The sequence below is a fragment of the Sus scrofa genome, chromosome 14 (assembly GCF_000003025.6).
Source record: "Sus scrofa isolate TJ Tabasco breed Duroc chromosome 14, Sscrofa11.1, whole genome shotgun sequence".
In the NCBI taxonomy this organism is placed as follows: Eukaryota; Metazoa; Chordata; class Mammalia; order Artiodactyla; family Suidae; genus Sus; species Sus scrofa.
In genome coordinates this window covers 72,777,119-72,803,473 of record NC_010456.5, presented here as the reverse complement: position 1 = coordinate 72,803,473, position 26,355 = coordinate 72,777,119, and the positions used below count along the sequence as shown (strand labels likewise).

At 53.5% G+C, this 26,355-nt stretch overlaps 1 protein-coding gene across 14 annotated transcripts in view; it reads right to left on the bottom strand.

The window, feature by feature from the left end:
* COL13A1 (collagen type XIII alpha 1 chain) overlaps positions 1-16,694 on the bottom strand; it is a 166,314-nt gene extending 149,620 nt beyond the window's left edge. For 4 of the 14 annotated variants that reach the window (XM_013990415.2, XM_013990426.2, XM_013990424.2 and 1 more), the window contains exon 1: positions 15,679-16,673. In XM_013990415.2, coding sequence (XP_013845869.2) covers positions 15,679-15,972 — 294 coding nt within the window. In that variant the 5' untranslated portion in view covers positions 15,973-16,673. Of the gene's footprint in view, positions 1-15,678 lie in introns of all 14 variants that reach the window. The other 10 variants (XM_013990414.2, XM_013990419.2, XM_013990417.2 and 7 more) reach the window with 8 other exon arrangements.

The following is a 26,355-nucleotide window of genomic DNA, read 5'->3' as shown; positions in this document are numbered from 1 at the left end:
TACCAATAAAGAGGGGAAATAAGCAAACACTGTTTAGCATTTGTTTTGAGCAGTTACAGAGGCAGCATGCACCCTGAGCAGAGAGTGGCCCCGCCAAGCTTCCCCGAGAACCACACTGGCATTTCAGCCTCCAGCCGCCAGAGCTTTGAACCGTGTCCGTGAGCATCTGTGCTTTATCTCCATGTATTTAGTGTATCCATTAGCAAGAGGTATCCTAAGGGAATTGCTTCTTTGCTTTACACGTTTCACCTTACAGAGCTTTTGTAGGCTCCTCCTACTTTTGCATAGAGGGGGAAACCCGTATGTGGTGATGTTCCCCTCTTTGCACCTCCATCCTGGACCCTCCTCTGGAACCCTGCCTACCTGGCACCTCCATGGATAGGCAGCCCCAAACTAAACTCATGTTCTGCCTCCCCTTCCCCTGGCTTGCCCCTCCCACTGTCGTCCTCATCACAGGCAGTGGCAGCTCCATCCTGCGCGCTGCTCAAAACCTTGAGATCATCAGTCATGCCTCTTTCTCTCTCACTCTGCACCCGCTCCGTCAGCAACTCCTGTTCCCCACCTTCCAGCCACATCCAGGATCGGGCCCCTTCTCTCTGCCTTCCCCCCACCCCCACCTGGTCCAAGCCTCATCGTCTCTGGTCTAATCATTGCAATAACCTTCTGATGGCTCCCCTCGCCCTCGCCCCACAGACCAGCCTCAAAACGGCAGCCAGGGAGACCACACAGGCCTCTCTGCTCCTGCACATGCTAGGCTTTCTTCTACTTCAGGGCCTTTGCACTTGCTGGCCTCTGCCTGGGATGGTCTTTGCCTAGCTAACCACCTGGCTTGCTCTCAGTGAGGCTCTCCTTGTCCCCAGGGACCTTCTGCAATATATGTACAATCCTTCCTCCTTGTTGTATTTTCTCCTTCAGACGTTGTTGTTGTTGTCTTATTTATGTCACTTATTGTTTCCTCTCAGCACCAGGAAGCAAGTTCCACAAGGACATGAATATTTGGATGGGCTTCATTCACTGCTACATCCTCAGTGCCTAGACCGTGGCCTGGCACATGATGGGTGCTCAAAAATCTGTTGCTGAGGAGGTTTCCCTTAGGTCTAGGTTTCTGATCTCTCTTGTAAAAGTGGGGATCTGGTAATGATCAGGTGGTGCTGAGTGATGGCTGCCTCTTTTAGGTGGGCATGTGCTGCCCAGGTCACCATGGTCCCCTCCCCCTGGCAAGTCTCACTGACTTAGGCCATCAGCCTGGCCCCCTTAGGCACCTGTGCTTGAGACCCCTGGTTTGAAATTCCCAGGCTGAAGCTCAAGGGCAGGTGTAAAACTTGCTGAGGCCCTGGGGGGGACCCCTAACTACCCAAGACAGAGAAGCCTTCCTGCTTCACCCCTGCTGGCGGGCAGGGCCTCCTGGAATGCCCCACATGGCCAGAGCTGAAACATCACCCGCCTGACCATTGCAGCTATTAAAATGCCTGTATCAGTATCAAAGGGAAAATGCTAAGCGGCCACTCACTTCCCCTAGAGAATGCGGCTCTGGCCAGGCCTGGGCTTTAGGGCCCACTCCTTCCCCTTGCTCAGCCCCAGGGCTCTTAAAGGGCTCAGGCTCAACCTGGGTCTCTAATATGTGGGTGCGTCCAAGTTGTGGCATGGAGAGGGAGCCCAGAGCAGAAACCAGGTGAGCTCTGCACTCCACAGCCATGACCTTGGGCCTGGCACCTCCCCTCTCAGAGAATCTGCAAAATGAGGATATTACCCACCTGCCAACCTCTTAAGTGTTGCCATGGAAATGCCTTGGGAACCAGGAAGCAGTTACCAAGTGGAATTATGCAATAGAACTTAACATTACGAATAATAACTACACATATTGAGCAGTATATACCAGGGACTATGCTAAGTGTTTCAGCATTTAATATATATATATTTTTGGTGGTACCCATGGCATGTGGAACCTGGGCCAGGAATTGAACTTGCACCACAGCAGCTACCAGAGCCACAGCAGTGACACCAGATCCTTAACCCACTGGTGTGCTACAGGAGAACTCTGATAATTAAGTTTTGATATTTGTGTGTGGCTCCTATTAGAGCCCACCTGCCCTTGGAGGTTGTGGTGGGACTCCGCTGGGGGTTAGCACAGCCGGCCACCCAACCCCAGTGAAGCATCCAGTGCACTCTGAGCTTGGTGGTGTTGATACAGGCTTGAGTCAGGGCCTTGGGGTCTAGTCCAGCATTCCCACGAACAGGGTATGAAGCAAGAGATGTAACACTCTGGACCTTGGTTTCCATAAAATAGGGATAATATTACCTGCTGGACCATACAGGAAGGATAAAACAAGCTGAGATCAGAAAACAAAAAGAGGGGCTCAGATGTGAAGGGGGTGAGCCCCTGCTATGCCACCTTGTTTTTCTTAGGGGCCAGATGAAGGCCACTTCTCTCCTGAGCTGGTGCCAGGGCCTGCCTCTTCCCACATGTCACAGTGGGACTCACCTGGCCTCCTGCACCGCCGTCAATGTGTGATCGTGCGCCTCCCCTCCTGGGACGCTCAGACCCCCTCTTCCCACGGGGGAGGGTGAGTGAAGGTCCCGTCCGGGGCCCAGCCTTTTGACCACGAGAACTGGAGATTGAAAGAAGGAGTTGCCAATGGAAACGACCATGCTGGGCAAAGCTCTGGCCCCTGTGCCAACATCTGATTCCGCTGCCTGGCACAGAGTGGGTGCTGGAGCGCACCTGCTGGAGCCTCCTTGTTACCCTGTGTCGTGGCTGCTGCTGGGCCGGTGCCCGCTGGAGACTGACCATATGAGGGCAGGGCCTGGGCTGGTGTTTGAGCCACACTTGAACCAAATCACCTACTTTTAGGTCTGTCCCCTTAGGATCCACCCCTGTGGTCCCAGGTGGGCTTTGGCCTGGGCTTGGGCAGAACTTGGACAGATGGGGATGGGGGGGAGGGCAACCCAGGGAGGAGCAAAGGCAAAGGCAAGCAGGGCTGCAAGGGCCCCCCAGACGGGGTTTGTCAAGGGGACAGACCCGAGTGTGGCTGCATGGCCCCGAGTGCAGGCAGCTCCACCCGGTGAAATCAAAGCAGAGGAAATCGTGACACAACCCACACCCACCAAAACTGGACTTGCCCTGTCTGTTCTGGGAGCCCATGTGCTGGGTCCAGGCCCGGGTGCCATGGTGGGGGCGCGGGGTGGGGGTGGGAGCTGAGAAACTGTGTTCTCCCTCCCTCCCCCACTCTCTTTGTGCAATAGACTTGGCGTCTGATCACAGACTCCCAGGGCCATGAAACAGGGACTAGAGGATACCCCAGATGCCATGAGCTGCCCCCGTCTCCCTGTTTCACCAAAGCCACAGAGAGAGCGCTCCAGGCTGTGCAGATCCGAAAAATCAGGAAGGATGCATGCCCCAGTGGGAACTTTCCAGCCTTCATTCGAGAAAGTCCTTTCAGCTTAACGAAGGCTCTGCTGCTGCTTCAGCGATGACAGGAGCTGGGCCCTGGAACTACGTGGACCCAGCTATGCGGGAGCTGGGTTAGCATGGGGCCTAGGACCTCCAGTTACAGGGGGCCTGAGGTCATCTCTGGACCCAGTGCAGGATGAAGTAGGGTCCCCCACAGTAGAATGAGGAGGGGCTGGGAGCAAAAGTGCTGGGATGGAAATCAGAGCCTCACTCCCACTTCCTTCCTTTCCCCAAATGGGTAATGAGCATCTATGTTTGCAGAGCCATGCAAAGTGCAGGGGACACACATGTGGGCAGGGCAGACATGGAGGCTGCCCTTGTGGTGCTTACTTTCAAGCGAGGGGCACATAAGCATCTCCAAACCGCACATGTCAATGGGAAACAACCACTGTCATCAGAGGTCTGGCCAGGAGGGGCGAGGGGCTGAGGGCCAGTTCCAGGGCGTGGACCAGGCTGGTGCATCGTGGGGAAGTGACAGCTGGGCTGCGTCTGAGGATGAGCAGGGCCCAGGGGAAACGGCTGAGACTTGACCTAACAATGTGCTTCTTGTGACCCAGGCAGGAGTCATACACATATTAACTCACTCAGCACGCACAGCAGCCCCTTCATGAACAAGGAAATGGAGGCAGAGAGAGGTGACCTAACTTACACACAGCCAGGAAGGGCAGAGGCAGGAGGTGAACCTGGCTCTGAGCCCATGGCCCCCAACCTTATGCCTGTGCCAGGGACCTGGGGAGGTTGACACTTTTTAGGAGCTTGTAATGTCTATTACTGGAATGCCAAGTGCTGCTCAAAAGCACTTGTTTTTAACTTTTTAAAAATTTCATTCTAACAACAACACTCATAAGAGGGAAGGAGATATCTTATCACCACCACCCCCATGTTATAGAGATACAGCCCAAAGCACAGAGAGGTTAAGCGCCTTGCCCAATGTCACACAGCCAGTAATCAGCAGAGCTGGACGTGAACCCAGCAATCTGGCTCCTGAGTCTGCACTCTTAGCCGTGACAGTGTAGAACCATATGGCCAGACTCCAAAAGCGAGGGAAGGTGAGCCAAGCAGCTAGAGAGGTTAGCAAGGGCCCCACCCTGTAGGCCTCATGGACTTTATTAAGAAGAACTATTGCCCTTGGAATGGATAAGCAATGGGATCTTGCTGTATAGCCCTGGGAACTATGTCTGGTCCCTTGTGATGGAGCATGATAATGTGAGAAAAAAGAATGTATACGTGTATGTGTGACGGGGTCACCTTGCTGTGCAGTAGAAAATCGACAGAACACCGCAAACCAGCTATGATGGAAAAAATAAAAATCATTATTAAAAAAAAAAAAAGAAGAATCAATGGGAAGTCACTGAAGGGCTGTAATCAGGGAAATGTGATTGAATTTAAAGGTTCTGAAAGATGACCCTGGCTGCCCCATGGATGAGGAAGGGGTGGGGAAGAGTGAATGGGGGCAGATGTGTTAGGAGGCTGCAGCCTGGCCTGGGAGAGCCGAGGGTAGCTCGGGTGGGGAGGTGTAGGCCGTGAGACAGAGAGGAGGACAGGTCTGTGGGAGGCTGAGAAGGTGCGGCCAGTAGGTCCTGGGGTCAGTGCAGCTGGACTCCCGTGTACTCACAGATGAAGGGGTGCTGGGGAGGACCGGCCTTCCTGCTCAGCTTAGAGATTGCATTTGAGATGCTTTCAAGACAGGCTGGAGGGGTGGGATGGTAGGTGTCGAGGTGGGGTCTGGAGCTCTGATGAGATGGAGCACATACAGGACATTACAGCCAGAGGTGTCCAATCGTGGAACAGCCAGCTGCATAAGGTAGTGAGCTCCATGTCACCGGGGATGTGTAAGCCTAAGAACCAGGGATGCTGTGGGCATTCCCGGTATAACACCGAACTCTCTTCCTTCTAACACTTTGATTCTATGGAGTGAGGAGAAGTTGGAGGAGGCAGGACCACCTTCTGACCTGTCATGTCACCAAGTCTCCCCCCACCCCCAGGAAACCTCAGTGCCAGCTCACAGGGAAGTCATTAGGCTGTTCTGAGAAGAGCCCCCAGCTAATGCCCTTTAACCAGCCCCCTTTCTGCATCCCTGTCCCCAGAGGTCACCCCTCCTGTCCCACCCCAGAGGCCACCTTGTCCGAGAATGACCTGATGCAGAAAACCTCAAAGTGATGGCTTAGAGAAACCTTCACAGGGCACCTGCGGTGTGACAGGAGACTTCAGGTGTCAAGCTCCTTGGATGGCAGAATCCCAGGCCCATGACAGCCTTTTGGGGTAAGATGTTTCCTCGGAGGAGTGTGGGGGGTGGGTGGAAGAGGGAGTAGCAGGGCCTCCCCTGCCGGACAGAGTGAGACTGAGCCGCCTGGCAGGGGTGGGGTGGACCGGGCGAGCTGCCCACAGTGGGAAATGCCGGAGCCAGGGAACAAGAGAGACATGGCTTTGGACCGCGGGCATCAGGGAGGCCAGGAGGCTGGGGACGGGTGCGAGGAGAAGAAAGGGGCCGAAGAGGCCCAGCCTGTGTGGACTCTAGCCTTGCGGGGTTTCAGGAAAACCCACAGTAGCCTCCAGGAGGGGAGACAGGGGCCCAGTGTCCCCCGGAAAGGCTGTGCCCAGCCTTTAGGGCAGGCAGTTCCGCCCCTTTGTGCTCCCCTTTGAAGGCTCAGAGGAGCCCCCGCTGCCAGCAGTCCCATTCCACCCCACCCCCGCCCCCTGCAGAGAGATTTCTTCGGAGAGGTCCAGACCCAGGGCAAGGGGCCTGCAGATGGGAGTGGGGGGTCCTCGTGCAGTTGGACCCCAGCCAGCCCCGCCCTCCTAGCCCCTCCCTAGAGCCGGGCCCCAGTTCCCTTGGAGGAGTCTGCTGACTTCCTTCCTTACTGTGGACCCAACAGACTGCTTCCACGAGGGCCAGAGTCCAACCACAGAAGTGGGAGGAGGATTCCTACGGCTTCTCCTGAGACCTCCTTCCTTCTGGATGGCAAACCCTCAGCTGATTTTATTTTTTGAAAAACCAAGACCAAACCCCAAACCCAAACCAACGCCCTCCCCCCCAAAAAATAAATCCCCCTGTGTATCCTTCCTCACACCTTCCATACTTTCAAACTGTGCAGTGCATAGTAGGACTTTTACTGATAGTGCACAGTAGGTCTCATTGTGACCCTCATTACTGCCACCATCGGCTTCTTGAGTACAGCTCGGAACTCGGGTGTTGGGTCCGGGGTACACTGCACAGGCGGTTCCAGGCTCAGGGGCACACATACGTTCCCTCTCTCTCCATCTCAGGGCCTGTCAGCTGTGGAGCTCGTTAAACAACCCACCACCAGACCCTGTCCGCAGGGAGTCGCACTGGGGTTTGGGGAAGGGGGACAGCCTTGGTGTGTTTTAAAGTCCCCCACGTGCCACTGTGCAGCTGGCCCATCACCAGTCCAGGGCCGGCCTCTGAGGGCAGGCAGATGTGATGAGGAGGGCAGAGTCACTCTAAAAAGTTTAGTTACTGTAGAACTTTTATCCCTCTTTTGCTCCAAAAGGGGACACTCAGGCAGCTGCAGGGGCAGACAGACACACATGACATAGCGAGGCAGGGGCGCGTGAGACAGAGAAAGGGAAGCAAGCACAGGTGATGACACAGGGCTGAGAGTGGGGCTCATGCAAAACCTTCTGCCCGAAAGACTTGGCTCTACGACCGGTGAACCTCGGAGTTGGGGCTAAGCTTCCTAGAGGACAGTTCATTGTCCAAGAGACAAGATCCAACCCACCCCTCCTGGAAGCCGAAGCATTCTGGAAGCCAAGGCTGAACAGGGACTTTCCTAAGGGTCTTCATGACCAAGGCGCAATGTCACAAATGACATCCTCGGGCTGTTCTTATAACAATGACGGTATTGTGGGCCGAAGTTAAGTCAGCTGGGTAAATGCCATGACTGCTGGAGCCGAACCAAACTGAACTGCACAGGTCCCTAGCCCAGTGTCTGTGGCTGCCTCAGCGGACTTAGAGCAATACAGTACTTTCTACACATGGTATAGACATGTGGCTTGAATGCTGACTCTGGGGGCAGACTCCAAGGCCTGTTTCTGCTACTTACTAGCTGTAAGACCTTAGGAAAATTATGCAACCTCTCTGGGCCTCCATGTTCTCTCTCTAAGAAGGGAATAGTAGGAGTTCCCTGGTGGCACAGCAGGTTAAGGATCTGCATTGTCACCGAAATGGCTTGAGTCACTGCTGTAGTATGGGTTTAGTTCCTGGTCTGGGAACTTATGCATGCCATGGACTCAGCCAAAAAAAACAAAAATAAAAGTAAGAAGTAAAGAATAAAAATATAACCACTCCATAGAATTAAATGAATTAATAGATGTGAAGGTCTCTGAACAGTCCGCAACAAATATTTGCCTTTAATAAAATTGTGGGAGTTCCCGTCGTGGCGCAGTGGTTAACGAATCCGACTAGGAACCATGAGGTTGCGGGTTCGGTCCCTGCCCTTGCTCAGTGGGTTAACGATCCGGCGTTGCCGTGAGCTGTGGTGTAGGTTGCAGACGCTGCTCGGATCCTGCGTTGCTGTGGCTCTGGCGTAGCCGGTGGCTACAGCTCCGATTCGACCCCTAGCCTGGGAACCTCCATATGCCGTGGGAGCGGCCCAAAGAAATACCAAAAAGACAAAAAGTAAATAAATAAATAAATAAACAAAAAAAATAAAATAAAATAAAATTGTGGACGTGTTACAGGTGCTTCTTGTCTCCGATGATGAGGAAGGCAGTGATGGTTGCAGTTGCTATTAACTGAATCCTACAACAACTCTTGAGGAGGACCTATTTTTCAGATCAGGACACTGAGACTCAGGTCATACGACTAGTTAGCAGAGGCCCATATGACATCAGGTACAGTGGGCTTCGCCACTTTACTGTTTTGCCCCAACCAAAGACACACCAGGCAGCTGGGCAGGTGAGGACGAAGCTCCTGAACCTCAGAGTTGGGGAAGGGTGCTCCCAGCTGCTCTGTCCAGGTGGGGACACACCACACAGAGCCATTCCCATTCTCATCTGGGACCAGGGATGCAGCCCCCACTGAAGAGGAGTTAATCACTTCCTTCTCTGCTGGTTGCTGGGAAACGCCCGGCTCCAGGGCACACACCCTGAGCAAATGCTGAGCATACAGCTGGGTCTGGGTTGGGGGTGGGCAGAGGACAGCTGACTGAGCTGACTTCACTGGCCTCCAGCAGCGGGATCTTAAATCAACAACTAATTGGTGAGGGCTGCCTACTTGGTGCAAAGTCCCAGGCTAGACTCAGCAAAGGACTCGGAGACCAGTGAGCTCCTACCCTGGCCATTGGGCTGTATGCGATCAAATGGGATAAGACTTTAAGGGGGGTGGGGGGATGTGCCTGGGCTGTGGGATGGAAATCCTGTGAAATCAGATTGTTATGATCATTATACAACTACAGATGTGATAAATTCATTTGAATAATAAAAAATTAAAAAAAAAAGACTTTAAAGCATTGGAGAGGAGGGCACACTGCACCATGTGTGCAAGCCTGGGCCATGATGGCAAATGGATTTTATCTTGTGCATTGACTCAAATAGACTAAGAGTGGCAGCCCGGAGCCCTGTGTTAAGAAGGATTCTGAGGCCGAGGTAGGCTTGCTGTGTGTGTGTTGAGTGATTAGCAATGGCTGCCGTGGTTCTGGGATAAGAAAAGTCAGCATGTGCCATATCTTTCTTTCTTTCTTTTTTTTTTTTTTTTGGCTTTCTACGTCTGTACTGCAGCATATAGAAGTTCCTGGGTTAGGGGTCAAATTGGAGTGTAAGCTGCAGGCCCTATGCCACAGCCACTGCAACATAAGATCTGAGCCACATCTGCAACCTTGAGGCAATGCTGGATCTGTAACCCACTGAGTGAGCCCAGGGATTGAACCTGCCTCCTCACGGACACTATGTCAGGTTCTTAACCTGCTGAGCCACAACAGGAACTCCCATGTCTGTTTTCCTTCTCTGAGCTAGAAGCAGGCAGTTTTGCAGGAAGTTGGAGTAGGAAGAGGGCCCATTTTGGGTCAGGATGGTTTGGGAAGACTTTCCAGATGGCACTGGGGCAAGGTTGGAACGATTAGGAATACAGGGAAAAGGCATCTTTCTGAGAGTGTTAAGTTGTGAAACTAAGCGTAAGGCAGATGGCATTTTGTTTCAGATGCTCTGACTTTTTCCCACTGTCTCTCCCACAGCGCTGGCTACTTAATGAGGTCCTCAGTCTGGTTTGGAGCTACTTGCTAGTTTTAAGGCCTTTGCAGAAGCTGTAAGACTTTAACAATTCTCCCTGGTTTTATCTATAGTAAATACTGCTTTGTATTTAAAAGAATTAATTAGAGTCAGGAAATAGCTCTTTATCTTACACATCAGCTCTCACTAGTTGGGTAACAGTTTCCTGGAACAGGGTTGAACAGGATTCTGAGGCTTTAGGTTAAGCTCAATGAGAAGCGACAATTGATTTGTAATGTCTGCTGAGGACCAAGAAGCGGAGAATGGAGCACACGCTTGCCTTGCCTTGACCACCACTTGGCCAGACAATTACTATTGTCCAGAAAGGAGAAGGTGTGTTGTGGAGGAGATGCCTCCTGGAGACGGAGGTCCTACCTCTGGCTCCTCTGATACCCAGTGTGCAGCTCGGGACCTGCTTTCTCATCAGTAGAGGGAGGAGACTGGACTTGAGGGGCTCTGAGGAGATTCCCACTATTAACTTCCCATAAGACTAGTCCTGAAAAAAGGATTAGTTTTAGGACCGATTCAGCAGAGCACTGGCTGCATCTGAGGGCACCTGGATCTAAGGTTTGTTCGTTAACCAAGGTCCGGGTAGCTGTGATGTATACACGACACTCTACACAGGCCCACATCCCCCACCACACATGTTCTCCCTTTGCTAGCCTGCTTCGTCCTCATGCCAGCATTTCGATTGTAGAGGACCCCCATTCAGACCCCCAATCTCTCAGCCACAGCTTTGATCTCTCCTCCAAACGCTCGTAGAAAGGGTTCAGTAAAGGGCGACTGTACACCCTTATAAACGTCAGACTTTCCTATGACAATAGGATTCTTGAACATTTTAGCCTGAGAGTTTCAACCACTTCCTCTCCCCAGGGATTCCTGGGGGTGGAAAACGCCCTCCACACCCAAAGGACTGAATCACGCATAGTGAGAGGGAGCTGCAGTGACATCAGTCTTCCATCTGTAAAATGGGGTAACGTGAGTATCCACCCTTAGGGAAGTCGTGAGGATTGAGAGGCTGGGAGTTAGAGGTTAGTAGAGGCAAACTATTGCATTTGGAGTGGATCAGCAGTGAGATCCTGCTGTATAGCACAGGGAACTATATCTAGTCACTTGTGATGGAACGTGATGGAGGATAATGTGAGAAAAAGAACGTGTATATATACGTATAACTGGGTCACTTTGCTGTGCAGCAGAAATTGACAGAACATTGTAAATCAACTATAATAAAAAATAATTTTTTAAAAAACAGAGAGAGACTCTGCATAGCACTGGACCCTGCACATACCCTATAAACGTGAGGCATGTCTCTTAGAGCTGCTGTTACTCTTATTGCTGTGGATGGATGGGGGTCTGCCTGGCATCCTTCAACATTCACCTTGAAGGTGACTGCTTGCTCCTCCTGGCCTGCAAAATGGATTTGGCAAGTTTAAATTCCATCCCCTTCTCTGTCCCCGCATACTGTCTGTCCAACCCTAGGTGACATCTGATTTCCTCCATTTGGGACATTCCAGTTTCTTTTTTTCACAGCAAGCAAATCAAGTAACAGGCAGCTGGAGCGCTCATTAAGGGTCCCAGACCAAGAGAGAGGCGCTGATGGGGGAAGAGCTGGGGCTGAGGTCTGGCAGCCACACTCCTGCTCTCCGGAGCTGACTCCCGCCCCCACGCTCCTCTCCCAGCCCTGACGCACCCCTCCCAGTGGCTCAGCCCCTCAGATCTGGGCCTCTGCTCACATCTGCCCCTGCTCACCTCATGCCGGGCTCCTCCCCTACTGGGTTCCCTCAGCCTGGCCCTCCCTGCCAACTTCCCCTTCCTCCTGCCTTGCAGACACAGTCTCTGCCCCCAGTATGCTGCTTCCCCCCAGGAGGGGTGGTGTGCCTGTGTCCCTAGATTCCTGTCTCCAGGCCATGGTACAGGCTGTGCTGTCCTGGGATAGCCCTGCCCAGTGCCCTTCCTGCATCCTTCAGGGAGTGGCCCGGGCTCACTTGCTCCAGGATGAATTGCCTGAATTGCCTGCCCCAGGTCCTTGGGAGCTCTCCAGAAGCAACTTATTATTATTATTTTTTTAAATGACTGCACCCTTGGCATATGGAAGTTCTGGGGCCAGGGACTGAATCTGAGCTGCAGCAGCAACCTACACACAGCTGCAGTAACGTTGGATCCTTTAACCCACTGTGCCGGGGCGGAGGTAGTGCGGTGGGGACCGAACCTGCACCTCCTCAACAACCCAAGCTGCTGCAGTTAGGCTTCTTAACCCACTGCACCATGGTGGGAATGCCTCTCCAGAAGCACTCCTGTGGCCTGTGGTGTCAGCACCTTTTAGTGCACTGGCCCAAATACCGTCTCCTGAGGGTCCCACAGCAACCCCAAGAGCCAGGCAGAGGAATCTGAGGCGCAGGCGTGTGCTGTGGCTTCCCTAAGGTGGCACGGATAGCAAAACCCAGCTGGAATCCTGGCACACGGGGACCTGTGAGCCTCTTGAGGGCAGGAACCCTCGGCACATCCACTTCACAGCATCCTCTGTAACAAAACCATTTCCACGCTCTCCTCTGCCCGTCCTTCCCACTGGGAGTTTCCACTGGTCCCAGCTCTCCCTTCTCTCCCTCACCTCTGCCCTTTGCTCTGAACTGGGCGAGCAGACCTAGGAAAGGAAAGGGTGGAGAAAAGGCCTCAAGTTGCTCCTGGACACCTTTGCTGGCCCAGGGGCTGCTTCTTCCTAGCGCAGCATCATTCTGTAGAACTTTGCCGTGTTGCGTATGTTCTAGGTCTGCACTGTCCTGGCTGGTGGCCACCAGCTACAGGCATCTATTGAGCACTTATTTGAAAGGTAGCTAGTATGCCTGAGGAGCTACATGTCAGGTTTTAATTTTAATTCATTTAAATATAATGAGTCACATGGGACTAGTGGTTACTGAACTGGACGGGGCAGCCCCCAGAGCATCCCTTCCAGAGCCACTGGACCACAGGCCCCTCCGGGGGAGACCTCCTGGAGTCATCTCCATACACATCTCCTACCTGCCATCACCCCCCATCACCACCCCAGCAGGACAGCCCTCTCCCTCTAGTCCCAATGCCCTCTACTACTGACCTCAGGTCCCACCCTGTTTCCATTCATTCGCCTCCATCGCCACTCGTGCCCCTGACCAGGTCACCGTCCCCTCTGGCCTGCACTAGCCTCTTGTTGGGCCTCTCTGTTCTGCCCTGTTCTTTCTTTCTTTCTATGGACATCACTGCCCTCCTCAAGATCCTTCCATGGCTCCCCATTGCTCTTGCAAAGATGGAACTATATCTCTAAGGCCTCTCTCGACCTAGGCTCCCTGCCTCTCTTCAGCCATACCTTCCACCACTCAGTTTTCCAAGGCAAACACCTGCCTCTGGCTTCCAGCTTCCAGAAGCTGTTCCCTTTGCCCCATATGCACCCCCCACCCCGTTCCTGGAAAACTCCTATTCGCCCTGTAAGCCTTCACTTGAAAATCACTTTCCCCAGAAGCCACTGCCATCAGGGAGCTGCATAGCCATCCATTCCCCGGATCTCCTCTGCTTCCATTATGGCAGCGTTTTTCACATGATAGGTCACTGCCCACTTTCTTTTCTGTGTCCTATCTGCCTGTCCCATCCTAGGAGGGCAGGAGTGTGCCCCCACAATGCCTGACCCACGGCTGGCTCTTGGGTTCATCTGCTGAAGGAGGGAATGAGGATGAACAAAGGAAGGGGGCAGGAGGAGCGGGGACGGCACAGAGGCGGGGTCAGGAAGCTTAGGTTCCTGGATCTTACCATTGACTCTGGGTAACCTACTGCCCCTGTCTGGGCCTTAGTTTCCCCACCTAGAAAATGAGGGTCTAGAAGTCAGTAGGAATTTGGAGAGGAGGGCTCAGCAGGGCAAATAACACTATCAGCCCCGAGGTCCTGGGAGCACAAGGCTTGGCCTGGCTAAGTCTTTTTTTTTTTTTTTTTTTTTTTTGGTCTTTTTAGGGCTGCACCCATGGCATATGGAGGTTCCCAGGCTAGGGGTCAAATTGGAGCTATAGCTGCTGGCCTGTGCCACAGCCACAGCCACAGCAATGTGGAATCTGAGCCGTGTCTGTAACCTATACCACAGCTCACCGCAACGCCGGATCCTTAACCCACTGAGCAAGGCCAGGTATTGAACCCACATCCTCAGGGATACTAGTCGGGCTCATTAACACTGAGCCATGATGGGAACTCCAGGCCTGGCTAAGTCTTAAGCAGAGGAAGCCAGGATCTGGGAAAGGGCTGGGGCACGCCCTGGATCAGGAGGGGCCAGTCAGGGGAGAGGATGAAGAGCGGACTGAGCGGAACACTGAGGGTCAAATGTTTGTCGCTCCGCAGCCAGGGCCGGGGAGATACCCAGAGCAGCCTTCACTGTCCTGACACCCTCCCCAGGCCCCAGCCAGCCCCCTGTGCATTCTCTCCATCAGCCTCAAAGGCTTTCTGGCCCCGCTGAGACCAGAGGCTCCCCGCAGGGTCCCAGGGGACTGTGGGTGGCCTGACAGAGCCCTTCAACTTCCCTGAGGCCCAGCAGGGTATGGGAAGGAGCTGATGGCAGCCGTCACGGGCGCCCCTCTGGCATCAGCAAACTTGCCCTGTGACCAGCCTCTCTGCTCTGGCCTCTGACCGCCCTCTCCGTGATCCCCCTGGAGAGCTACTTTGACAAATACAGGCTTTGCCTGGGAGAGGCAACCTGAGAGGAGCCTGGCTGTGGGGCCTCATAGCTTGGTGCCCATGTCGGAATGGCTACCGTACCCACTGCAGTTATGGCTGGGCTCCTACACGTTCTGTCATCACCATCATTTGGGGAGCTCAGAGGGGTTAGGGTATTTGCCCCAGGTTGCACAGCTTCTAAGTAGCTGAGGGGATAAAAGCCAGATCTACTGGGCTCCACCTCCACTATTCCATACCCCTGCCAACTAAGTGAGAAGTTCCCTGCCAGGTCTTCCCCTTGGAAATCTTCTGTGGCCGCCCCGTTCTGGGAGTTCTTCCCAGTCCGCTGTGGCCTTTACCTGAGGGTCGTCCCCTTCCTCTGGACCCTGGATCTCCTGTGCTCTCTAGATTCTCAGAAGTCACCAGGCCTCATGGTCTCACCGCCTAGCCTTTACTGTGGTGGCACTTATGAAACTGTTACGTCCCTTCTTCCTGTGGATGCTGGGTCTTGTCATGTACTCCCAAGACTACCATGGCTAAGAGACACTAGTGGCTTTTAATATGCTTGGGTTCAAGGACATTTAGGGGATGGGGGAAGCTCAGCATCCTTCTCCCAGAAAAAACACACAGACACAAAATTTTAGGGACCATTCCAGGAAACTAAGGACAAGAAGTCCAGCTTCAGAACCAGAAGGTAAGGGCTAATTGGTGCCAAAGGACAGGAGAACCAGAACAACCAACACCTGGGCCCTAGCGTCTGGGCTGGGACCAGGACACCACTGCCCTGCAAGGACTGCCCCCTGTCCCCCTCAGCCCCTTGGATGACTCACTCCCTCACTCTCTCTTCCCAACGGAACATGGCAATAAAAGTCAGCAGCACTGATCCTCGAGGGATGGATGGGGAGGGCCGCGGGGGCCCAGCAAGTCTCGGCCCAGGCCACGGGGCTCAAGTCCCGCCGCGTGGGCGCTGGGCGGCTCTCACACCACGGTGGCGGAGTGCCAGAGGGAGAAGTGGAGCCTGGCCGCCTCTACGCGCTTCCCGCGTCTTGCCTTCCTCCACCTGCCCCGCGCGCTCAGGGCGTTCCTAGGGTGGAAGGCGGGGGGCGCCTCCCGGAGGCGGGAGCCGAGGGGTCCAGCGCAAGCCGTCCGGGTCCTCCTGGCCTCTGGCAGGGCAGCGTCCGTCCCTACCCCCACCCGCCCCGAGACAACTGGTGCGAGGCCAGGGCGCACCGCGCGGCGGGGAGAGCAAGAGCACACGGGCACCGGCTGGTCCAAAGTGTAGAGGCTGCGCGAGGGGGCGCCGTGGGGAGGGATAAAAGGCAGCAACAAAGAGCACAGACCTCATCCAGCAGTTGGTTGACTCGTCCCAAAATAGCCGGCTCCATTTGCTGCTCCCCACGCTCTGCTTCCAGGCGCAGCACCCGGGCCTGCAGCTCGGCCGTCCGAAAGTGGGCGAGCAGGCTGAGCGCCAGCGAGCAGAGGGCCAGCGCCAGCAGCCCGCAGGACCCCGGGCTCGGCAGCCGCGCGCAGCGCTCTACCGGCGCCACCGCCAGCGCCACCGTCCCGGGCGCGCCCAGCTCCCCGGGGCCGCGGGCACCGGAGTCTGTCGCTTTGCGGGAGCGCTCCGCTACCATCCCCTCGCGTCTTGAGAACCAATAAATAAATAAATAGAATAAATAAAGGCGAGAGCCACTGCCCACAGGCGCGATCCAAGCTGCGGGACAGCGGGAAAGGGTTTGTGTCGGTGGAATATGTCCCTTTCCTTTGCTCCCAGCAAAGAGGATGGAGGAAAAAAAAAAAAAAAAGGCAGCTGGAGGGGGAAAGCCGAAAAAAAAAAAAATTACAACCAGCAGTAATCGGGGTACACCCAGGTGAGAAAAAAAAAAGTTACTTCGCAGAACGTTCCAAGTCCAGGAAAGTTAGGGGAATCTGGCCGGTTTTCCTTTCCGCCCCGTCTTTCCCTTCAAGTATCTGCAGAGTCCTGGAGTTGATTCTGCGCTGTCTGTCCTAGATGTCTCCGGTCTCCCGGGCGAGCCAGTTTCAGTCCCGGGGCGAAGGGGCGCACACGGAGGGCCCCATGGGCAGAGGTGGGTCGTGGCCGCGGCGGAGCAGCGCTGGGGCCGATTCCGGCGCCTCTGTAACTTGACACACTAGCTGCGGCTGCACGGATCGGATGAGCAATCCGTGCTACTTCCCAAACTAATCTCTCCCGCCCCCCTCTCTTCTCCTCCTCCCCTCTTCTCCTCCACCTCCTGCGGGGCAGACGGCTTGGGTTTGTTTATTTATGCAAACTCGCCCGGGGTGGGGGGCGTGGTGTGCAGGGCTAGCTGCCCCAACCCACCAGGCCTGGGAGCCCCTCTCCCGCGCTCCCGTCCCCTTTGAAGTGACACTTGGGGTTATTTATAGGCAGGAAGGGGGTGTGGAGTGGAGCTGGGGCTTCACTTCTTTCCCTTTTCCCGAATTCACAAGGAGGGCCCTCTTTGCCTTCCTCCTAAGTCTTGGGTCCAGGCATCACTCTGCCTTCCGACAAGCTGGCAAAGCTAGTCTTTGGGATCCTCTGAGAAGCGGGGCTGAGCTAACATCAGGCATCTAGACGGACCTCTGGCTCCTAAGCAGGACTATCTGAGTCCCTTCAGCTGCCACTCAGCACCCCTCCCCACCCCTGTGATGTCTCCTCCCCTCTTTTCCTCCCCAAACCAGCTCCAACTTGGGCCCCAGCACCTTTGATGGGGCCCATTCCACCAACCACATCTTTACTCCAGGGTGAAAAGTCAGCTGTCTAGGGGGGGCAGCAGAACTGGTGCCTTTGTCTCTTTCAGGATCAACACATCAGGTACAGTGCATAAAAACTGAGCTGAGAGTTATTCTGGGGTGTCCGGGAGGCCAGTCAGTACAGCCACCTGCCAGTCCTGAGCCCTCCCCTTCTTGTCTGCCATTGATCTGAGACCCCTTCCAGCCCTCTGCCGTCAGAACAATCTGCCTCAACCATGGAAGCCATTAAGGTGAGCAGTTCTCCCTCACACACTCCTAGCCTGCTCCCTGCTGTCATTTCCTATGCTCCAGCAGAGAATGCTGCCAAGGGCATTTTGTAGATTCCTCTCTTCTCTTGTCACCTCCCCTACTTGAAGTAACATTTGTATCCCAAGAGACTTTATCTCTTTGCACCTCTTGACATTCCTGCGAATGAGGTGATGGGCTGGAGTTTATGGAGAAAGCTCACTTCCCAGGAACAGCGGAAGGGGGTGGGGGTGGGGGATATAAAGGGCTGGCCCTTGAAATGTGAAATAAGGGTGGGTGGGGGCGACAGGAGTGTTTCTGTGATTCCATTTCATAATAACAGGGTTTCAACTTCACATTTTATATATTGACCTGATCAATATATCATATATATTGATTACTATATAATATATAATCCCGTATCATGGCACACAGAAGAGTGGGGCATATCTGATAGAGTAACATACTAATATAGTACTTGTATCATAAGTAATACGTGTTATGACATTGCCTGCCAGGTCAGTTAGCCACTATGGAGGACTCAGAGATAGAAAGCGATTCTGCGGAAAGGACTGGTGGCCAGGAGCTCTGGGTCAGTTCCAGCTCTGGCCTTTCCTTGATGTGGGACTTTGGGTAAGGGCGCGTGTTTCCTTCCAGTGTGATGGATGTCTCAATTGGGCCATAGGGAGCAATCCCTGAGAGAGCGCAGTGGTGCCAATGACCACCAGGGGGCACTAGAGAATTTCTGCACTGAGTGGTGCATGCCAGGCGATCCAAGGACTTTGATTTGGCTCCCCTTCGATGTCCCCCTGACCCCACCCCCACCCTCTGCAAGGGTAGCGGGCATGGAGGACTTGGACTAGGGGGTGGTTTCATTCCTTCCTTGTTCCACAAGCTGATCTCTTCTCTTTCAAGACTTTAGGGGCCCTGAGGAATGCTCAGGGAGTGAAACCTAAAAGGTCTGGGACTGAAGCACCTATGTGACTGGGAGCTGAAGGAGGAGGGTGCAGCAGTATTAACCTGACTCCAGCACCAGAAACACCTTGTCTGAACCCCGGGACACCCAGGGTGACGCTGGGGTCAAAGAAACTCCAGGCATTCTCTGTCAATGTTGGATCAATGCTCTGTCAGTGTCAGAGTTAACTGACATCTGTAGGAAATAGGATTTCTTGTTTGCAGCAAGAAGATAGACTTTCAGTACTAACCCAGAGAGTTTGACTTTAATCTGTGGTCATTATTACACTCCTAGATGAAAACAGATACTCTGGGTGCTAGAATGGAAAGCTAAGTGGAAATGTCCCTCTGCACGGCTCCTAAAGTATTTTCTGCGTCTTTCTGCTTCCACGTGTTTGCTTGTGCTGGACCCTCCGCCGGGAAGTCCATCCTTCACTCACCTGTTCTCTGAACCTTAAAATCCTACCAATGGCTCCAAGCCCAGTCCCTGTGGCTCTGATGGGGTTGACCCCATACCCTGCTCCAGGGTATGTGAACTAATCTAACCAATTAGCATCTCCTTCTCCTCTGGCTACAGTGATCCCCGGAGATGGGCATGTGGCCCGGTTCAGGCTAATGAGAATCAGGCTGGAATGATTGGAAAGGGAATGCGATTTCTTCGCAAAGGGCGTTCTTCTAAAAGAATATCAGTTACTGCAGGGGGCATCTTGCCTCTGTTCTTAAAGATCCCGCCTGAGAGTGAAACCCACAAAAGCAGAGGTGGAGAGGGACTGTGTCCCGAAGGCATTATTTAAACTCTTGGGTCAAACTGTGCCCCAGCACACCCATGTCTGCACTTTTCAATGACCAGACTCATTTTTGCTCAAGCCATTTTGCATTGTGTTTCTTCTCCTCCAAGTAAAAGAACCCAAAGCCACTGAGAGGGTCTCACTCCATCTTTCTGAGTTAGAATCTCTTTGTGGTGGGAGCAGGGGCACAGAAAAGCCCAGGTTCCCATCCTGTTTACAGAAGCTCCTCTGGGGATTGGGAGGTACATCCAAGGTAAAAGTCACTGCACTGCATTCGGGATGGTGGGGGTACTTGTCCCTCCTGTGTTTGTGTCCATCTCTGATGATGACTTTCCCCAGCAAACCCACAGCCCACATCTCCTAGCACTTCTCACTCAAGTCTCAGCTGCTTCTGGCAGCTCCATTTGGCACTCCCTCCCCCCTCCCACCTCACCTCATCCCCAGCTCCCCAGGCACTGCCCGTTCCCTTGGTGTGTGGCATTGGCATCGTGCCGAGGTTCAGGCTGGATGTGTGCCTTCTCCCTCACCCTGACCTCCTTCATCCAGTTGAGATCAAGTCCTATAAATCCCACCTCCTTAGTTTCTTTCAGATACTTCTTCCTTTTGGATTTCTCTGCTCCTGCTCCTGCTGCCTGCCCCATGCCTAGTGCTTTAGACAGGATCAAATCTCCCGTGTAGTAGCCCCAACCGGGAGACCTCCCCCAAAGAGGCCTGGCCTGGGGAACCTACCAGAATCGCCCCCTTGTACTGAAGGCTCCCTGTCCCTGGTTTCTCTCCCAGGCTTTATGATCATTGCCCTGCTTCTCAGCTCTGCTTCTGGCTGCTGCATGCAGTGAGCAACGAGAGAGAAGGAGCCTCGATCCCTGATGACTTTGTGGAGTTGAGTTGCCAGACAAGCCTAGTCTTTCATGCGAATGAGGTAACTTGTCTCTTTGAGCCAGTGTTATCCTGGTCTGTCTTGTGTAGCCAAAACAAGGTCCCAACTATGACCTGGTCTATTCCCTCCCCTAGGCTGTGGGTTTCTAGAGAGCAGGATGACTATTCATCTCTATCTGCTCAGCACTCAACACAGGGCAAATGCAGTAGAAATGGTGGTTTAAATGAATGGGTGAGTGGATGAATGGATGTTTGGACAGATTCTAGTTCTGGCCTCTCCTGGCTCTCTCTCTCTCTCTCTTTCTCTCTCTCTCTCTCTCTCTCTCTATATATATATATATATATATATTTTTTTTTTTTGTCTTTTTACCTTTTTCTAGGGCCACTCCCACAGCATATGGAGGTTCCCAGGCTAGGGGTCTAATCGGAGCTGGAGCTGACAGCCTACGTCACAGCCACAGCAACACCAGATCCCAGCTGCGTCTGCGACCCACACCACAGCTCACGGCAACTCTGGATCCTTAACTCACTGAGCAAGGCCAGGGGTCGAACCCACAACCTCATGGTTCCTGGTCAGATTTGTTAACCACTGAGCCATGACGGGAACTCCATCTCCTGGCTATATCAACCTGGGCATCTACTTCGTCTTATGTAAGATTTAGAGACTGATGAGCAAGGAAAAGAACTGGGATGTATGAAGATCTTCCTAACTCAAACATTCAGGCATTCAGCAAATATTTATGGAGCAATTTCTAGTGCCAGGCCCTGTGCTGGTGTTGGGGACACAGTGGTGAACAGGGCTGACTCGTGGGGGAGGCTGGGCAGGGATAAGTGCTACAGTGCAGGAGATAACAGGTGCTTGGGAGATGAGACCTGAAGGGTGAGCAGAGTTAGTGAGGTACAGGGGTGCAGGGAAAGCATGCCACACAGAGGGACCTGCCAGTGAGAAAGCCTGGAGCAGAAAAAGAGTGTGATGTTGGGGGGGATTGGTGAGGGGGTCACTGTGGCTGAAATGTGCAGGGCAAAGGGAGAGGCTGGGGAGCATCTGCTGAAGAGGTGGCAGGGGCTGAGCAGGATAAGGGGTCTGGGCTTTATCCTGAGGGCACAGGGGAGCCCCTGAGGGGGCTCTGCCCCTGTGCTGGGTGTCGAGAGGTCCTGACCTGCACCAGATGGGATCCCAAAGAGTAGGAACGGAGGCCAGGTTCAGGATAAAAGAGGAGCAAGGCAGGCATTCTCTTGGGCTCAAGCTTCAGTCTTGCCCTTGCGCACGCTCTAAGATTAAACATGACCCAGGTTCAAGGACAGTAGCATGCAGTGTCTCTGGGGAGCATGTGTTGGGGTTTGGGGGGCCAGCCCAAGGCTCCTGCTTGGAGCTGCAGATCAGCCATTTGGAAATGCCTTTTCCTGAATCCCCACTTCCTTCCCACACAGCCACGCCGATCAGCTCGCTGGCTGTGACTCTACAGAGCTGGGGATGGAGGTCGAGGGGCAGGGGCTGCAGATGTGCGGGGGAGGGCCAGCCTGCCCAGGAGGCCCTGGGAGCCTTGTTAACTGGGGCCAAAACAAACTCTCTCATTAAGTAGAGAGCGGAGCCAAGTGCGGAGGCTATGCCGATGAAAACGCTGGGGGACCCTGTTCAGCAGGCTGAAGGGCTTGGAGGAATTTGGATACTTATGGTTTCAGGTCACCAGCGATTGTGCGCATGTGTGTGGACCCCCCCCACCCCCCACCCCAGCTGCTTCGACCTAGGGTCTCACAGCCTGTACTTGCCTTTATTTGCACTTGGCTTTGGTATCCGAGATCATGCACACTGCCGCCCACACGTACGAGCAGATATGTGCAGGGGAGTATGAATACTGTGGGTGACCTGAGCTGCCCCACAGAACAACGGGACTATCTATAGGCCACCCCCAGTGTGTGTGTGGGTAAGAATGTACCTGTACCTGTGCCCAGCATGGGCGTGTGCTAACCTGCCTGTGTACCATCTGCTTTGGTCGAGGTGTGTATATGAGAATATGGACATGCTTTTGCATGGTCAGGACCCAGCCATGCCTAGGAGTGATAGTGCAGTGACCAGGGTCAGTGTTTCAGGCTTTAGGAGCAGCATAACAGATGGCCCCACATCTTGGTTCCTTAAAGAGAGTGATGAAGTATTGCTCACCATTCCGTGAGTTGACAGGGCTCAGCGGAATAGTTCTTCTGTTCCAAGTAGCGTGGTTGAGGTCACACATGAGGCTGCATTGTGGAAGCTTGGCTGGAAGCTCAGCTGGGGTTGGAACATTCAAGACGGCCCCTCATCCCCCTGGGGCCACTCTAGGTGGCCTCTCACCATCCCATAGTCTATCTTGAGCTTCCTTACAGCATGGCAGCTAGCTTTCAAAGGGAGATTCCCAGAGGCCAAGCCCCCGTGGCAAGTGCTTACGATGACCCTATGCTTGCCCATGTCTCATTGGCCAAAACAGGTCACCTGGCCAAGCCCAGGTCTTGTGGGAGGGAACTATCTCTGAACCTGGTTCCAGATGAAATCCACAGTCAGCTATCTACCTCAGCCTGAGAAGAATGCCTGGGAGGGAGGGGTCTGTCCACAGGATCATTTGATCCTAAAATAGTCAGACGTGGAGAATACCATGGTGAGCAAAGCCCATACCCAACTATTCACCCCACTGCCCAGACTCTTCTCAGACCTGCTTTCTCCTGATGACCTCTTGCAGGAACAGCTGGGAGGCTCCAAATAGCCCACATCCTTCTGGTCTCAGGTGGTCTAAGAAGAATTCAGAGGAAGTCTCCCACCTGGCCTTATGTCAAGCTGAGGCATGGACATCTCTGGGGCCCATTTCCTGCTCACTTGGAGGCTGTTCTGAGTAGTTTCAGGTGCTGGCTCCACTGTTTACTAGCTGTGTGATCTTGGGCAAACTGTGTAGCCTCTCTCTGCACCTGCTTTTGGAATCTGAACTACGGGGAGAACAGTTCGTACCTCCTGGGGCACGATGAAGACTGGACACAATGGTGGGTGTTGAGAGTCATGTCGGCATATGCAGCACAAGCCCACCATTGCCATGCTGAGAGCTGCACAGACTGGGGACCTACAACAAAGACTGAACAAGGGTTCACGCCTCCTCCCAAGCCCTGCGCTCCTGCAGCTGAGACGAGGGATGGTGCAGGTCATTGATCTGTCAGTCCCTCCACACTTATTATTAAGCACCTGCTGGGAACAAAAGCCAGTGTCAGGTGCTCACAGCATGTGCAGTCCCATGGGGCCTTTGTAGGAACCGGCAGGTATAGGAAAGAGAACAGCAGCGCCAGGCAGTGTGAGCTAGGGCCCCGCCAAACAGGCAGATGAGTAGTGACTCTGGGACTTTGAGGACGAGAGAAAAGCTGAGACTTGGAGTTGGGTGAAGGTGCAGGAGGGCTTCCTGGAAGAGGTGAGGACCAGGCAGGAACCTCAAGCACGGTAGGATCCAGATGGGGGAAGAGGACTGGGAAGAACAGAGCAGAAGTTCCAGACTTTTGTGGGACATCCTCGCAGGGACGCACCACGTGACCACCTGACCCTCAACAGCCTCAACCATCAGTCCCTTTTGTTCTTCTCAGGTGGCAGAGTCTGGTCACGTTGGACATCCGTGCCAACACTCCCATTCCCACGTGACTAGCAAACATCACTAATCAAGGACAGAACACCACTCCCAACACACACAACACACACACACACACAATACACACACACACAAACACACTGCTTAGGCTTCTCAAAGCAGGAAGCTGCTATCAATCTACTGAGGTTAGCGCTTGGGGTGAAACCATTTTGCTGACTCAGGGTGAGTTAAAACAAAGCGCCATCTTCGAAATCCAGAAACACAGAGTCCTGGCCTCTCCATCTGCACACTGTGTGCCTTTCAATAAACGTCTTCACCTCTCTGGATCTCAGCCGCCTGCCCAGGGCAAGAGAATATTAATTCGTACTCAGGGGAGCGCTGGGAGACTCAAATGAGATCATATGTGCAAGACTCTAATAAAGTACAAAATCCAAAAGAGATGACGGTGATGGTCACACTGCAGCCAGATGTCAGAAGGCTCAAGCAAACGCCTCCATCAGGGCCCTATTTGCAGCTTTTGCGGGGAGTGAGAGTGAGAAGCAGCCCCTCCAAGTTGTCAGCCCGTGGAAACAAGGCTTGGAATCCGGGCCTCAGCACAGGGATGGTGGAAGGGCACCCCTAGCATGTGCTCAGAGAAGCAGCCCAGGGCTTGAGCGCTCCCCGACAGGGGAAGAGCTGTCAGAAAGGCAGGCAACAGCGGGTTAAGAGACAGATGTTTCTGGTTGATGACAGACGGGCAATGAAGAGCACAATTAGTTTACTGAAGCAGATCCCTGTTTACCAGCATCTGGAAACTGCAAGTCGTGGTGTTGTGTCTCTGCATGCTCGCCTGTCCCCAGCGCCTGCCCACCCCCACCACTGTGGAACTCATTGTCTCGACCGTGGAGCTCTGCCTCTGAGCCTCATCTCAGCACTTGGGGTGAAACTGCTCATCTTAGGAGCGGCTCTCCTGGTTGAAGCAGGAAGTATTTCTACCCCTTGCTCAGGAGAACTTTCAGAAATCCCCCTGAGGCTCCACTGGTAAATGATGATACCTGTGCTCAGAAACTGAGCCCAGAGAGGTCAGAATGTGGTCCAAGGTCACACAGCCATCCAGTGGCAGGGCTGGATCTGGGCCAGGTCTCTTTCCTACCATGCAGGGCATAGCCCCTCAGGTTCCAGCTTAACCCAGTGTCTGGACTACAGCTGATGGCCAGGAAACCCAGAGGAAGCTTTGTCCTCCCAACAGAGCTTTGCTCCCTCTTGTTCCTTCGCCAGCAGTAGCTGTGAAAGCAGAACTGCCTGGAACATTTGTTCCTGTAAACCTCCTTATAGAGGACTTCTTTTTCTTTTTCTTTTTTCTTAAAGGTTGTTGCTTTGCTAAGGTCATTTCTAAAGTTGGGGGCGAGAGGGATGCCCTGTTTGTCTTTCCTATAAGCCTCTCCCCCATCAGGAAATGAGGGCGATTGCTCTCTTTGAGTGATCCGTTCCTGACATTAGCTCGCTGCTGACAGTCGGGTCTGCTACAGATATATTAACTTGAGTCTTCCTTTGGCTTTATATGGCTCTGGGACAACATCTGGAAACAGATGTTCACTTGGAGATGGAGCAGGAGCAGGAGGCAGGAATCCAAAAGCAAGCCCCATCCCCCCCCAGGGGAGGGGGGCAGATGTGCTGAGGGCTCCTGCAGGCGGCAGGCTGGGGCTGGTGCAGGAACTTGGCACATCTGAAGGAACAGCACCCTCTCTGGGCTGGCCCTGCCCACAGATTAGGGCCAGTGCTGCAGAGGTGCTGGACTCTGTCCTCACAGCTTCCCTCTGCTCCACCCCATGGCCAAGGACTAGGAGTCCAGCACCTTGAACATGTCAACATTCTTGTTTTCCAGAAATGGAAAATTCCTGAAGGACTGGAGACTTCATCAAATTCAAATTTGTTGCGGTTCCAAATGTGAAGTTCAGGGCTTGGCACATTATAATCCTCATGAAAAGAGTGGTGATGGTGGTGGTGGAGGTGGTGGAAGAGATGATGGGCATGGTGGTGGGAAACGGGGTCGACGAGTGTGGATAACAAACTAGGTTATCCACCTGCCCACCAAGGTTCTCCCACTGGCCCTGTCAGTGCTTGGTGGCACAGGACCAATCTGGGCTAATGATAAGAACACACATTTCTAGCCATTGTGATTGGCCCAAAAGGTAACCAAGCTGAACCAATCAGGGCCCTTCCCAGCGATTTTCCCATCTGACCTTCAGAGATGAAAACATTTTGTTTTGGAGCCACTGAGTAGCCAGGACACAAATCCCTGACTCACATTTTCCAGAAGAAAGTTAAAAGAATAGCAGAGAGGAAGAGAGATAAGAGATGGAGCATCTTTTGGTTTTGAGTCCCTTGGGAATAGGCATCCCTAGGAAGGACTTGCCCTTCGCAGTTAAGCTGGTTGACTTGCGTTTCTGTCACTTGCTGCCAAAGGCTTCTGACCGACTCTGAGCAGAAGGCGATCATAGGAGTGTAAAGATGATCATGTGAGAGGGAGCCTAACGGTGATTCAATGAACATGAACTGACCCTGAGCACAAGGTGATCCTGGGAGTATAAAGATGATCGTGTGAGGGAGCCATCGGTGATGGAGGTGGGTTACAGTGATGTGAAGACGCTGAAAAAAACGGGGGTGGTGGTGATGAAGGTTCAGATTAGATGTGACACTCATGGGAACAATGCTGGTGATGGGGACAGTAATCATGTGGATGGATCGTGATGCTTCTGCCGAAGATGCTAAAGCCGTACCAACCTACTGTGGGTACCGATCTTGGAAATACAGGCCTAAAAGACCCAAG